The sequence below is a fragment of the Opisthocomus hoazin genome, chromosome 26, assembly GCF_030867145.1.
Source record: "Opisthocomus hoazin isolate bOpiHoa1 chromosome 26, bOpiHoa1.hap1, whole genome shotgun sequence".
Classification (NCBI taxonomy): Eukaryota; Metazoa; Chordata; class Aves; order Opisthocomiformes; family Opisthocomidae; genus Opisthocomus; species Opisthocomus hoazin.
Window position 1 is genome coordinate 7,487,486 of NC_134439.1, and position 14,749 is coordinate 7,502,234.

General features: G+C 54.4%; 1 protein-coding gene, 2 pseudogenes and 1 gene segment (V, D, J or C); 2 read left to right on the forward strand and 2 right to left on the reverse strand.

Moving 5' to 3' along the window:
- Positions 1 to 1,568: 1,568 nt before the first annotated feature.
- On the forward strand, positions 1,569 to 2,526 carry LOC142364260 (feather keratin Cos2-2-like; annotated as a pseudogene).
- Positions 2,527 to 5,227: 2,701 nt separating this feature from the next.
- The window catches only part of LOC142364261 (cyclin-Y-like protein 1-B), a 48,535-nt pseudogene continuing 39,013 nt past the window's right edge, over positions 5,228 to 14,749 (forward strand).
- Positions 7,264 to 8,105, reverse strand: LOC142364197 (T cell receptor alpha variable 10-like). The segment is given in 2 exon segments: positions 7,264 to 7,619; positions 8,031 to 8,105. Coding segments are annotated over 2 exon segments (417 nt in total).
- LOC142364198 (uncharacterized) lies at positions 9,090 to 10,376 on the reverse strand. The gene is given in 3 exon segments (XM_075443335.1): positions 9,090 to 9,452; positions 9,454 to 9,743; positions 10,314 to 10,376. Coding segments are annotated over 3 exon segments (705 nt in total). The 5' UTR covers positions 10,366 to 10,376.

Genomic DNA, 14,749 nt, shown 5'->3' on the forward strand with positions numbered 1-14,749 from the left:
TCCAGGGCACTTTCCCCAAAAATTCTGTCTGGCAGATCCCCAAGGGGACAAAAATAATCTCTTATGAAGTGCAGGGTTACAGCTTTGCCTTCTGTTTTGCAAAGCCACTGCAAACTCCAGACACGAGACCTATCCCAGCTTTTCTCCAAAACCCCAACAAGATCATAGCTCTGCAAGTGTGCAAAGACTTTTAGGTTGTCCTGCTTGTGTTCTGGCTCTTGTCTTTTGTGTGTCTGGGGTCAAGTTGGAAAGGCGAGTCGGTGAGTCAGTGAGTCAAGTTCAGGATGAGGTCTCCTCACAGTTTACAGGGTTCTGCAAAGCCCTGAAATCACCAGGTGTGTTCATAGAGATAAGGCACATCTCATGTCAAGCTGGGAAGTCACCCACATGTCAGGGTCCAAAGTGGGATCAGTGGTGTCCATGTCCAGACACAGGCACAAATGTGTCACCACTGGACCTGTAACTCCGGTTGGGGCCAAGCATTCAAACTTCAGATTGAAAGCTGCTCCCATGGGAAGGGAGTCAGTCCTGGCTGAAGCCACCCAGCAGCACTACCTGGGAATGGTCTTAGCAAGGCCAACAAAGGAAAGGGGGCAGCCCTCTGCTGAACTAACGCTCGGTTGGATCAGTCCTGCATCTCAAAGCTGAGCCACCTCTGCACCCCTGTTCCTTTAGTCCAATACCCATTTGGTGTGAGATCTTGGCCCTTGCCTGACTTAGCAACAGGCTGATGACATGTAGCAGCGCATCTGGCATTGACATGTGCATGAGGAGCCTGTGTCCCAGCCCAGTGACCAGCAACACTGCACCCTAAGGGGCTCCACTCAGTGACACAGGTCTACATGAAGTGGGCAGGCTTGCTTGGCCTTTCTCCCTTCACAAAGCAAGAAATGATGGGTGCAGGAGGCAGACACTGCATTTCATTGCTAGTTCTCAGTGAACCTCCGTACCAGGGTGAAGCCATAACCAGTCAGCTGTAGATTCCATTCATTACATCAGGAGGAACCTGCTACTCTGTGTATCTTGTCAACACACCAAGGAAAAGTCTCCCTACTATGACCTGAACATGCCCTCTTGGAGGGTCACACAAGTACAGACAGACACACATGTGCTCATGCACACCTGCACGGAATAATGCAAAAGTCTGTGTGCTCACATAAAGCCAGCCTAGAGTCCAGTACTTATACACATAAAAGCAGGAAAATATCAGCGAGAGTGGACTCTGCTGAGGAGATGCTGGGGACACACTGGCAGAACCAGACTCAAATGCCTCAGCGAAAAACCAGGCCCCAGACATGCTCCTGGTGACCTACAGGGACTGCACAGGGAGGGAAAGAGCCCAATGAGCCCAGAAAAAATGTTCCCAAGAGCATTGTGAGTGTTGCAATAGGGTCCAACCCTCCCAGCAGAAGCCCACCTGCATGCAACAAGGAGCAACCTCCAGAGAGAGGTGGGAGGAGCAAGAGAAAAGGCATGTCCTCATACATGGGAGTCCTTGGGCATGTGGACGAGAAACAGGAGAGCGGTGTCTATTTCCTGAGAGCTTTGCCAAAAACAAGCCCACAGGAATGACCCAGGTGTACGTCACCTGCCCGCACAGGGTGCCACCAGCACTTGAGCTGAGTCTTCTGCCTGCGATGACGTCTTTCTGTCCTGGAAATTCAACAGACTCTCATTCTGGAAATTACAGAAGCCTTCCTATGGGGAAGCACGTGGCATCAGCCAGGAAATGAAAAGGCAGCAGTGCAGGAAACCAGGACACAGCCCATGCCATTAGCTGAGACACTCGGCATTTGACGTGAACTTGTCAGAAAATTATTACTTCCCCAAAGGCTGCCTCTGGGCCTGAGGCAGTGCAGGACTACTATAAAAGGCAGCCCAACTCTCGGCTCTCTCATCCATTTCTTTCGCCTCCTTCTCGTTGGGAATCAGGTGAGTGTGAAACCTCTTCTCCTCCTCCTTCAAGACCAGTTCTTTCCTTGATATCTGTCTCAGCTGACAGGGGCTGTTCTAGCCCAGTGCTGGGAGCTGATTCTCATGGGAGAGGGAAGGGGAGAGAAAGTCTTCTTCTGAGAGGGCTTGGGTTGTGAGATGGACAGCCTGTGGTGGGCAAGTAGGGGCCTTGGCTTTCCCATGGTTGGGTGCAGAGCTGGTTCTCATGTGTTTCTGTTTTCTGCTTTCCCCTGCCCTCTCTCTCAGGTGCCCCTCCAGCCCCAGAACATGTCCTGCTGCACCCCGTGCCTGCCATGCCAGCCCTGCGGCCCGACCCCGCTGGCCAACAGCTGCAATGAGCCCTGTGTCAGGCAGTGCCAGAGCTCCAATGTTGTCATCCAGCCCTCAGCCGTGGTGGTGACCCTGCCCGGACCCATCCTCAGCTCCTTCCCACAGAACACTGTTGTGGGATCCTCCACCTCTGCTGCTGTTGGCAGCATCCTCAGCTGTGATGGAGTGCCCATCTCCTCCGGAGGCTTTGACCTCTCCTGCATTACCAGCCGCTACTGTGGCAGCAGATGTCGACCCTGCTAAAGCTGCTGGCAACGTCTTTGGGCAAGAACTTCCAAGACCTCAGAATGTGGTGCTCGACAGAAGATAGAGCTTTGGGGCATTGCATTTAGAGATTTGGGCATTCCTTCATTCTTGTACTCTCGTCTCTCTCTTCCCTTTGCTGTCACTGTCTCCCAACGCCATCCTAGCAGGGACGTGTTCACCTCCGTCTCTCTGCAGAGCAGGCAGATGGACACCCTGCAGGAGCTCCACCGCATTTCTTTGGTGGTATCTGGTGCTCCCTGTGACCCACCTCCTTCTCTTTTTCAGACTCATTAAAGTTGTGCTGCATCCAAACTTGGGCCTCTGAGTCCTTCCCTCTTCCAACGCAAGTCTTCCAGTCTGCTCAGGAAAAAGTGGCTTTTTGGAGAGGGTTAGGTCGGGCACAAAAGAAGACCCTTCCACGGTCCCAGTGGAAAAAGAGGGTAGGACTCAGGGCACTGGGTTGCCTGCTGTGCCCTGTCCTTTGGAGTTGAGGAAGACATTCCTGGTTACTCCACAGGCAACAGCCAACAGTCAGCCTTGCTGCATCTCTTCCCAGATGGGCCTGGAGCACTGGGCCCGGGAGCATGTTCTGTCAATGGGGAGCACAACAACTGCTGTCCTGGAGTGAGGAGCCCATGGCTGTGGGAAGCCAAGGCATGAGGTCAGCAGCCCCTCTGGCTCTTGGGGAAGGGACGTCCTCCAGTCCTCCATGGAACTGTGCTGGGGGAGGGGCCTCAAGTAGAGAATGGCTCCAAAGGGTGGCAGAAGTGGGGATATGGAGACAATAATAACTGGGGACAGCCCACAGCCTCATCTCCCCCTCTCCGTCATTTCCATTGCCTCATCTTGGGTCCACAGCCAGTGCACGCAAGCATGGGCCCCAATGGAATGCACCCACGAGTGCTGAGGGAGCTGGCGGATGTCATTGCTCAGCCACTCTCCATCATCTCTGAGAGGTCCTGGAGGACAGGAGAGGTGCCCGAGGACTGGAGAAAGGCAAATGTCACTCCAGTCTTCAAAAAGGGCAAGAAGGAGGACCCAGGGAACTACAGGCCGGTCAGCCTCACCTCCATCCCGGGAAAGGTGATGGAGCACCTTATCCTGGAGGCCATCATCAAGCAAGTGGAGGAAAAGAAGATTATCAGGAGTATTCAGCATGGATTCACCAAGGGGAAATCATGCCTGACCAATCTAATAGCTTTCTACGATGACATGACTGGCTGGGTAGATGAAGAGAGAGGCGTGGATGTTGTCTGCCTTGACTTCAGCAAGGCTTTCAACACAGTCTCCCAAAATATCCTCCTAGGGAAGCTAGGGAAGTAGGGGCTGGATGAGTGGTCGGTGAAGTGGATAGAGAACTGGCTGAATGGCAGAACTCGGAGGGTTGTTGTCAACGGCGCTGAGTCTAGTTGGAGGCTGGTAACCAGTGGTGTCCCTCAGGGGTCAGTACTGGGCTCAGCCTTGTTTAACTTCTTCATCAACGACCTGGATGAAGAGTTAGAATGTACCCTCAGCAAGTTTGCGGATGACACCAAACTGGGAGATGTGGTAGATACACCAGAAGGCTGTGCTGCCATTCAGCGTGACCTGGACAGGCTGGAAAGTTGGGCAGAGAGGAACCTGATGAGGTTCATCAAGGGCAAATGCAGAGTCCTGCACCTAGGGAGGAACAACCCCGTGCATCAGTACAGGCTTGGAGTGGACCTGCTGGAGAGCAGCTCTGTGGAGAGGGACATGGGTGTCCTGGTGGATGACAGGTTAACCATGAGCCAGCAGTGTGCCCTGGCTGCCAAGAAGGCCAATGGCATTCTGGGGTGCATTAGGAGGAGTGCGGCCAGCAGGTTGAGGGAGGTTCTCCTTCCCCTCTACACTGCCCTGGTGAGGCCTCATCTGGAGTACTCTGTCCAGTTCTGGGCTCCCCAGTTCAAGAAAGATGAAGAGCTACTGGAGAGAGTCCAGCAGAGGGTTACAAGGATGGTGAGGGGATTGGAACATCTCTCCTACGAGGAAAGGCTGAGGGAGCTGGGCTTGTTCAGCCTGAAGAAGAGAAGGCTGCAAGGGGACCTAATACATACTTACAAATATCTGAAGGGTGTGTGTCAGGAGGATGGGGCCAAACTCTTCTCAGTGGTGCCCAGCGACAGGACAAGGGGCAATGGGCACAAACTGAAGCACAGGAAGTTCCGTCTGAACATGAGGAAGAACTTCTTCCCTCTGAGGGTGGCGGAGCACTGGAACAGGCTGCCCAGGGAGGTTGTGGAGTCTCTTTCTCTGGAGTTACTGAAGACCCGCCTGGACAAGGTCCTCTACAGCCTACTGTAGGTGACCCTGCTTCGGCAGGAGGGTTGGACTAGATGACCCACAGAGGTCCCTTCCAACCCCTATCATTCTGTGATTCTGTGATCCTGTATCGTGGTCTCCTGGGTGCAGGAAAGGAATGCTTGCAGGCACTGCTGGGCTCAAATTAACGGCTCAGGCACAAAGTGCCCCCCAAACCATGTGAAGTGTCACTCATACTCCTCCTCCAACCTATGGTATGGGGCAGAGGCATCATCTTTCTTCATCTCAGTGGGTGCTGGGCACCTTCTTGCTGTGCCCAGAAATCAAGGCGTCACCTGCTCCTTGATGATACCTGCCGCCCCAGCACCGGGGTTAGTTGCCAGCACCCAGGCATCTCCAGTTCCTCCTCACTGTGTGCATGACCCTCACAGGTATCCCCACAGGTCGAGAATCTGTCATGCCCCAGGGACACCAAGGTACAGGACAGGTACTGACCCAACCATAGCACAAACGCTGGGGATTATCTTGCCCATACTCAGCTTCCCAGGCTCCCCAAGTGCTCTGAGCTCTGATCACACCACCACTGCTCCTCACATGCAGGCCAGGGCCTTCCCAGCACTGCGGTCCCTGGCTGATGGAGATTGGTCACTGCCCCTCATCTGCTCCATGTGGCTTCTTGTGATGAGTGAGCCTGTCTCCTCTTTGCAGCTGCTCTTTAAGTAGCAGACGACTGTGATGCGTTCCTCCTGAGCCTTCTGCTCTCCAGGGAGAAAAGACTGAACTCCGTCAGTCTTTCCTCACAGGACAGGTTCTCCAGCCCTTTGGTTCTCTTTGACACACACAAGGTGGTGGCAGTAGGCAGCAGATTAGGATCAACAGAGGCCGAGTCAGAGGACTTGCATCCCAGTGGTGGCAGCCCCCACCTCCAGCACATCAGCGACCAGGTCTTCCTAGGTAATTCAGCCTTGGATTCTAATCCATCTGATCATCCCAGAGCAAGCACAATCTTCCTAGACTAATCTCAAACAGATGTGCAAGAGTAGAGATGGAGTAACCATATCAACCATGTTTCTCCTGGGCAGCTTGCAGAAACATACACCTCATGCTCAACAATATTTGTAGACAGCTGCACAGTCAGTCAACCTAACCTCAGAAGCACAACAAAGTGCGACATTACCAATAGTCTATCATAAAAAGGACAGAGATTCAGAGAGAGGATTGGATCTTTTTCAGGAGAAATTTTGTCCTCTCCCATAGGAAGAAGTTCCGATGACTCCTACAGGCATGGTCCTGACCACAGGCACATCCCCTGCTTGGTTTAGACCCTTTTCAGTGCTGCACAGCTGAAGATGGAATTTGGTGTACTTGGAAATTCTTTTAGCCTCTGCATAGATCGATATATGCTCTAGTACCTGTAAGAAGATAGTTCTAGGAGTTAGAATGCTGCCTTCTAAAGCAGGGATCACAGAATCATAGAATCACAGAATCTCAGAATGGTAGGGGTGTGACCTCTAAGGATCATCTAGTCCAACCCCCATGCCAAAGCTGGTTCATCTAGAGCAGGTTGGAAAGGACTTCCTCCAGGCGGGGTTTGAATATCTCCAGAGAAGGAGACTCCACAGCCCCTCTGGGCAGCCTCTTCCAGTGCTCCATCATCCTCAAAGTGAAGAAAGTCATCATCGTGTTCAGATGGAACTTCCTGTGCTTCAGTTTGTGCCCGGTGCCCCTTGTCCTGTCACTGGGCACACCTGAAAAGAGTTTGGCCCCATCCTCTTGACACCCACCCTTATGATACTTATAAGCATTTGTAAGATCTTCTCTTCTTCAGGCTAAACAAGCCCAGCTCCCTCAGCCTTTCCTTGTAGCAGAGATGCTCCAGTCCCCTAATCATGTTTCTAACCCTCTGCTGGACTCTCTCCAGTAGTCCCCCACCCTTCTTGAACTGGGGAGCCCAGAACTGGACACAGTACTCCAGATATGGCCTCACCAGGGCAGAGTAGAGGGGGAGGAGAACCTCCCTCGACCTGCTGGCCACACTCCTCTTGATGCACCCCAGGATACCATTGGCAAATGGTATCCTGTTCAGACTGGGAAAGAGAAGACTTGAGGGGGATCTTGGCAACATGGGTAAATAGCTGATAGGAGGCAATGAAGAAAAGAATCTTCTCAGCAGCACCCAATGAAAGGAGAAGAGGCACTGGGCACCAGTTTAAAAACATGACTGAACATGGTCGCAGCACTACGTGCTCCAGCTGACCCAGCTTAAACGGAGACTGCATGATCTCAATAGGTGCCTTCCAACTTCACCCTTTCTGTGTATCATTGAAATATGCTCAAATCTGCTCCCGGATGCACAGGCTAGAGAGGCAGAGACCCAGTCTCACCATGGCTCCAGTGTGCACTTCCTGGGGAGGATGAGCTTAGAGCTACACGCAAGCAGTTATGGGGAGGGAGTCATTCCCCAGGGTACGCCCTCCCCTTCTTGCACAGTGCTGCACACGGAGGGCACAGCTGTGGGCTCAGCACGCAGAGATAGAGAGCGCTGTCCTGGAGCTCAGCATCCCTCACATGCAGAACCACCTGCGAGTCCTCTGCAGACAGCACGGAGGCGAACCTCCCTGAATCCACGTGTGCTTTGTACTTGCTCACCCACAGCAGCATCTGAGGGGACTGGTTTGGGAGCTGCTGGTACCAGTAGATGTAGGGATTGGAATAGCTGGTGGAGAAATTACAGTGCAGCGTTAGGTTGTGTCCTGCCTGGATGGTCCTTTTCGCAGGAAACTGGAGCACAGAGTCCTTCTGCGCATGACCTGTAAAGCCAGAAAGAAATTCAACACTCCTTGCATTGACCCAGCCTTCCCCTAAAGATTTCAACCATTCCTACGCACGCTGACAGCGTTTTGTCAAATATGCCTGGGAGAGAAGCTCTCTTTCCAATGCTGGACTCTACCCTAGCAGCTCTCTCTCAAAACACCTAGGCCAAAATAACCCATAGAAAGGTACTTGTGAACACTAAAGAGGATGTGCAGAATCTGATTCCTCCTTCTACACCTGTTACAGCTGACACCTCCCACATGATTTTCCATTCCCACCCGCAGTCCTTGCTCTTCCTATGGAATCACTCCCAGTTTGCTGCAGAGTCACAACTCGAATTTCCCCTTCCACCACTGGCAGGACAACCCCTTGTCTTGCTCCTCCCCAGCCTGAACATCATGTCTCACCAAAATATGCCAGTCCCACCAGGGCTGCCAGGAAAATCAGGACCATGTCACACTCCGCCATGCACAGCACGTCCAGGAATCTTGCAGAAAGAGAGAAGTGAAGTTTGCAAATTCACCACTTCTCCTCCCTCTGCCTGCCCAAAGCTCCTGCCAAACCTCACCGCAGAGGGTGGAGCAAAACTCCCTCCCCCCTGCTGCAGACAGGCATGCCTGGCACTCCACATCTCTACCACAAGAATGTTCTGTAGAGAGACTAATTGAAGTTGTTGAAGTGCTCAGCCCAAGGAAAAACACCAAAATGTAGGCTTTACTGTCTTTGATGTTTGCAAGGCTAGGGGGAGGCTGTTCAGCACTTGGAGGTTCCTCTTTGCCTAGTCCGGCCACACCTGGCCTTCCCACAGCCCTCCAAGTCAGAAGGTTCTTGAGCATCCCCTCAGGCATACTTACCCCGCTGTAGAAGTGCTGCCTCTCAGTTCCAGGTCTCATTGCCAACAGGGTCCTGGGGCTCCTGAAAGTTCAGTGAGGAGCCTGAAGATAGAGATCAAAGAGTCTTGTGTCAGGCAATAGGAGACTGCAGGCTGTTTTCCAGCTTTTTGCTCCTCCTGGAGATCACAGCCAGCCCATGCAGCCTCCAGCAAGGGAAGCATGTCCACGGTGCACTTCTCCTGCCATCCATTCCCAGTCAGAGACAGAGCCCTGCACCCACATCTCTCAGCATTGCAGACAGGGCCCTTTGCAGCCCCTGATGTGCTCCTTGTCCCTCGGTGGTATCTGAAAGGAGGTAGAGCCAGGCCCAGCCAAAGACACCTGGAGGCAGGTATCTGACTCCCGCTCCCACACAGGGATTTTCTCTCCCTTGTCCCAGGCCGCACATGGGGCTGTTCAAGGGAAACGTCTCTGGGAACAGCCCCTGCTGTCAACACAGAGTGAGAGGCGCTGCTTCTCTCTGGCAGATGGACATCCCACACAACCCTCTTTACCACAGTGTTCTCACTAGCCCTCAGGGTACTATGATCGACAGCTTGTCTGGGGAGGACACCTCCCAGAAGGGTGAGGTGATCATCTTATAAACTCAGGGCTGTTTCTGCCTGTGGGGAGATCGGGCTCGTTAGGAGTTGCAGGGCAAAATATTTGGGGCTGGTGCAAGACATGGGATGTTTCGAGAAGGAGCAGAGACAAGAAAAGGGCAGGATCAAGGCTGTGGGGGAACGGGCTGCAGGGCCTCGACGGGTCCGTGCCGGTGTCGGTGCCGAGCGGCGGGGCCCGGCGGGGCCGAGCAGGGCGAGGCGGAATCGGCGGGCAGAGCGGCAGCGCCCCCTGGCGGGCCCGGCCGGGGCTGCCCCCCGCCCCAGACACACACGCCCGGCCCCGCCCGCGCCGGTTCGTGCCCGGCCGCAGCCCCGGCTCCTCTCCCCGTGTCTCCCACGGCGCAGTAATACACCGCCGCGTCCCCGCGCCGGGGCCGGGCGAGCCACAGGGCGCTGGACCGGCGGTCTGCCGCCACCGACAGCCGCCCCGGAGGGGCCGGAACATCCTTGGACCCTTTCAGAGTGCTCACGAGGAATGTAGGGCCTCGGCCCGGGAGCTGACGGTACCAGAAGATGTAGTCGTAGGACTGGATGTTGGGGTGTGAGCAGTTGATGCTGATGCCGGTGCCCTCGGTGGTCTCTGCCAATGGCTCCTGCTGCACCTGGGCTCCTCTCACAGCTGCTGCTGGAAAGGAGAAGGAAAGAACAAAGATTGTCAAGATCACCCAGGTCTGATGGCTCATTACCAGACAAACAGTAAAGAGCAGTGGCAGAGCCAGTGGACAGGAAGAGATGGGAAAATGTGCCTGTGACGGAGAGTGATCCTGGTATGACTATGTGGTGTGTGGAGTGATGGGAGAACACTGGGAGAGAGTTTGAAATTCAGGCATGCAGAGATTAGATGAAAGTCAGGTGCATGAAAGGATGGAGAGAGCAAGAGTAGGAGAAAGGTTCTTATCGTGAACAACAGCTAAAATCAGTGCAGTAATAACGACTTCACGCACAGGGAAAGGAGACAGCACATGGAAATACAGGTGTACAGGCAAGCAGGGTCATAGCGACAGAGGTGGCAGAGAAACAGCGAGAATGGGAAGAGGAGACTCGGAGGGCTTGGAAAGGGGGAGGAGAGCTGGCAGAGGGGCAGGGACGGGGAAAGACACCCCGAAGATGGAGAGGGAAGAGCTCGTGCTGGGCTCCCTGGGGAGCAGCCCGGGCACAGCCCCGGCCCCCGCCCACCGCCGCCAGCCCCGCGCACCCAGCAGCACCGCGGCCAGCCCCGCCAGCCCCGCGCCCCGGCACCGCCGCATCCCGCCGCTCCGCCGCCCGCGCCTCGCTGCCCCCCGCCAGCCCCGGCTCTCTGCTCCGCCCGCGCCGCCTCCTCTCCGCCGCCTCCTCCCCTCGCCGCCGCCGCCAGCTCCGCCCCGGGGCTCAGCCCGGCGCCGGCGCCGCTCGGGCTCTCGCCCGGCCTCGCAGTGCTCGCTGGCTCTGCCCGGCCACGACTTGGTCTCCTGGGAAATGGACTCTCGCCGTCCGCCAGCGAGAATCAGCCTGCACAGAGCCAGCTGCAGTTGGGACAGCGGCAGGGCCTTGACCCAGGAGCTGGACCGGCTTCCCCGAGCTGTGCCTGAGCTCAGGGGCTGGAAGCAGCAGCCTCTGATTCCCGCAGATGGGCGGCAGAGACCGGCCGGAGCGGAGCTGCCCGCAGCGACACCGGGTGTGCGGGAGGGCGGGCAGAGGCTGTCCCCGGCACGGGCCCCTCGGCCACGGGGACGTCGGTGCCCCGGCAGGAGCCGAAGGGGAGGGGGAAAATGCTGTCATCCATTAATATAAAAGGAAATGTAAGATTTGAGGTGAAGTCTCCAGGGCATGCCACGCAGGTGTCGACTGTCGCGCAAAAATGCAGGAGGAACCAAGTGCTGCAGGGCAGTTGCCAGGGCAAGGAGGGTGAGCAGGGCAGGAGGCTGTGGGAGCAGGGGAGGTGGAACAAGTAAAGGGGGAGAAGCTGAATCTCAAAGAGGAGAAATGAGTGCTGCTGGGAAAGGTGTGGTCTGGGAGAGAAACAGCACCTTTCTGCAGCCAGATGGATTCTTCCTCCCTCTCAAACACAACAACAAAGCCAGCCCTCCTGTGCAGCACTTTCTCTGGCAGTTTCTCTCCCCAGCTGCCATCATGATTTACAACTCCATGATCATCCTTCATCTTCCTCTGTCCACAGGTGTCTCATGTAGAGGGAAAAGACTTGCTGACTCTGGCCCAGACCCCTCCCACCAGACGAGCTGGTGAGGCCAGCTTTCATCTCCTGATTCCTCAGGGTGACCATGAGGGCATTCAACAGGGGCATCTTTGTGGTGCAGAAGTCAGCAGCCATGCTGTGCACAGGGTGCTGGGACCCTGTCCTCAGGTACTTGAGACCACAGCCTTGTAATACCTGGCCTCTACATTGAGGTGGACAGTGCAGATGGAGAAGGTATGACACTTGCCTAAGGCAGAGCAGATCCTCAGAGCATGTGAGATGATGCACACCCGAGAGGTGAGGATGGGGGTGAAATGAATCATAGTGATGAACCCCATGTCAAGGAAGACCAGCACCCTCTCCTTGAGGTTGGTGCCCTCACCAACTGCCCTTAGCACAGTTTGGATGTCATGGGAGGTGGATGGTGCCAAAGCTAATGTCCATTCAGAAATGCATGGGGAAAGGAGCAGGGATCCACACAAGGAATCTGTGGAAGGAGGGATAGGGCTGCCATTCAGTGCTTAGTACCTCAGGTCTGGGACCATGGCCAGGGTGGGGAAGTGTCCAGAGCTCACTGGCGCAGAGTTTTCCATGCAACCTGGTGCTCCTCCATGAACACCAAGGCCAGAGCTTGTCTAGCCTTGTGCCCCAGGCAGGGGCAGAAGTATCAGGTCCCTTCCTTGGATTGCCCCTTGCACTGTACAGCAGCTGCAGGAGTGTTCAAGGTTATGCATGGGCAGGCGGTAACTCAAATCTCTGTGACAAGAGGTACCTGCCGTTGCAGTGGGCTTAGCTGTGCAGAGCAACCCAGACTCCATCCCCAGATTAAACAGGTCTCCCCTTGACCACCAAGGAAACCCAGAGCCAGCCCCACGAACCCAGGAGCACGAAAGACAAGCCTGCCGGTCTTTCACCCTAGCAATGTCACATCCCTCTGCTCTGTCTGGGAGGACAAATGTGCCATGAGTGTGCACAGGTCAGAGAGGGCAAGGGAGAGGGGGAGTCACAGAGTCATAATGTAGGTGAGAAGGGACCTCCAGAGGTCATCTAGACCATCCCTCTGCTCAGAACAGATCCCATTAGATCAGGTTGTTGAAGGGCACATTGAGTCCATTCTTGATCAGGCTGGACATTGCACGGCCTTGCTGGGAAACACATTCCTTTTGTCGTCATTTCTTTTAGCCTACTGCTTAATCATATTTTGTCATGTTCTGTCTCCTGGGCACTTCCAGAGACTAGGTCCATCTCCTCTGTCTCCTCTGAAAAAGGAGTTGTAGAAAGCAAGAAGGTTTATTCTGAGACATCTGTTCATGAGGAAGGGCAGGTCCACTTCTCTCAGCCTCTCCCCGCATGTCATGTTTGTCAGCCCTGTAACTGACTTGGTGGACTTTGTTGGACTCGCTTCAGTATGCCAATATCTTTCTTGCACCAGGGAGCCCCAGAGTGGATGCAGTAGTCAAGATGAGCTCTCAGAAGGGGCAGAAAGTCATGGTCACTCTCCCCAGCCTGCTGGCAACACTTTGGCTAACACAGCTCAGGATGCCGCATGTCCTGTTTGTTGCAAAGGCACACCGCTGTCTCGTGTTCAGCTGGGGGTCTCCTAAAACCACACACTCTTTCCTGTGGAGCTGTCTCCTATGCAGCCAGCTGCCAGCTCACAGGACTTCATGGGCTGGTTCCTCCATCAAATGCAAACCCTTGCTCTGGCTGGTTTTGATCCTCTTGAGATTCCTGTCAGCCTGTTTCTCCAGCCTTTTTTGGTCCTCTCAGCAGGAGCCATGTCTGACAGTTGCGGCCCATTCCCCTCACTGGGTGTTACTGACCGACTTGCTGGGGGTTTCCCACTGCCCACTAGTCATGGCGTTCATGAAAATATTAAACAGTATTGGTGTTATTATAGATCCCTGCTACTAGACCTTACTAAAAGGTGTCAGCCACCTGGGCTTTGCACCAAGATCACAACTCTCTGAGCGTGGTAGTCCAGCCACTTTTCCACCCACCTTATCACTGAACCCATTTGTCACTGATTTGGTCTTAAAGGAAGTACGAGAGAGGATGTCCTAGGTCTTGCTACATTCTAGGTACAAACCTCCCCTGCTTTTGCCATCCCCAAGGTGCCTGTTACCTCCTGAGAAACCAATGGGATGTGTTCTCAGCTACCCTAGAGCCTCAGCTCAGAAGTGGATCCATGGAGAGAGGAGTCAGCCCTGTCAGAGCTCTCCCAGCAGAGCTCGCTGGCACTGAGCTCACTAAGGTCACTAAAGGGAAGGGGTGAAGTCCTCAGCTGCACTGCCTGCAAGCTGGACCTGAGCTTCAGGCTGACAGATCTTCAGGAGGGGAGACGGGCTTAGAAAATTTGCCCACTGTGCACAGCCTTTTTCAGAAAGAGGGTCTATACTGGCCTTGCCTGTGGGAGAACAGCAGGCTTTAGAGGATGTGGTCTCAAATCCAGTGTCCTTTCCCTCTCAGAGGAATTTGCTGGGCACTCTGACTGATATTCCAATGCAGGGCATGAAGATCCTTGTGGGCTCAAGTCCAAAGCAGTCATCAATTCTTTGGTTTACCTGGAGGGGCAGGAAAAGGAGCAGGAGACAGAGGCTGCATGTGAGTGCCTCTTCCCTGGACAGATCTCTAGCAGCATGTTGCCATCTTCTCTCAGGTGCACGCAGTCTCCTTCTGACCCTGGGAATCTGCTGCCCTGTGGTGCTCCTGGAGAGAGCAGTGGAGAGTATCCCTACCATGAGCATCACATTCCCTGTTGATGAGTGACACTCAAGCATGGGGATACACACACACACACACACACACACACACACACAGATGCATACACACCAGCATGGAAATATACACAAATTTGTGCTCCCATGTGTATCCACACAAACCTGGCTGCTTACAAGTACACAAAAGACAAGAACTCACACAGGAACTTCAAGAACCGTGTACTCTGCTGAGGACCCGCAGGGACTGGGCAGTGTCAGGCAGGGTGTGGTCAAAACCCAAGAGTACAATGCATACACATAGGCAGACAACAACATGCGAGCATCGGGGTGAGCTGAGGAGGGAGGGAAAGAAGAGGACAGGGCATACCCTCCAGCAAAGGGGGCCATGGTGTCCAGCTCAGGATAGCTGGAGCTTTTTCCTGAGAACGACACTTGAAACAGCCCCAATGGAGTGACTCAGATTAATGTCACTTCCCTACTGTGGACCCATCCAGTGCTTGATCTGCGTCTTCCACCAGCACTGCTGCATTCGTGCCCTAGAAATCCTGGCGCCTTTCATCCCAGTGCTCACAAGAAGGCTTCACTGGGGAATGGGCATGGCACAAACCTGGAAATGACAAGGCAGCAGTGTTGGAAACAAAAGCACAGCCCATATCATTAGCTGTGATGGTCTGCATGCAAGATGAGCTTGTCAGAAAATTGTTACCTCTGCAAAGGGAGCCTCTGGTCCTGCAGCAA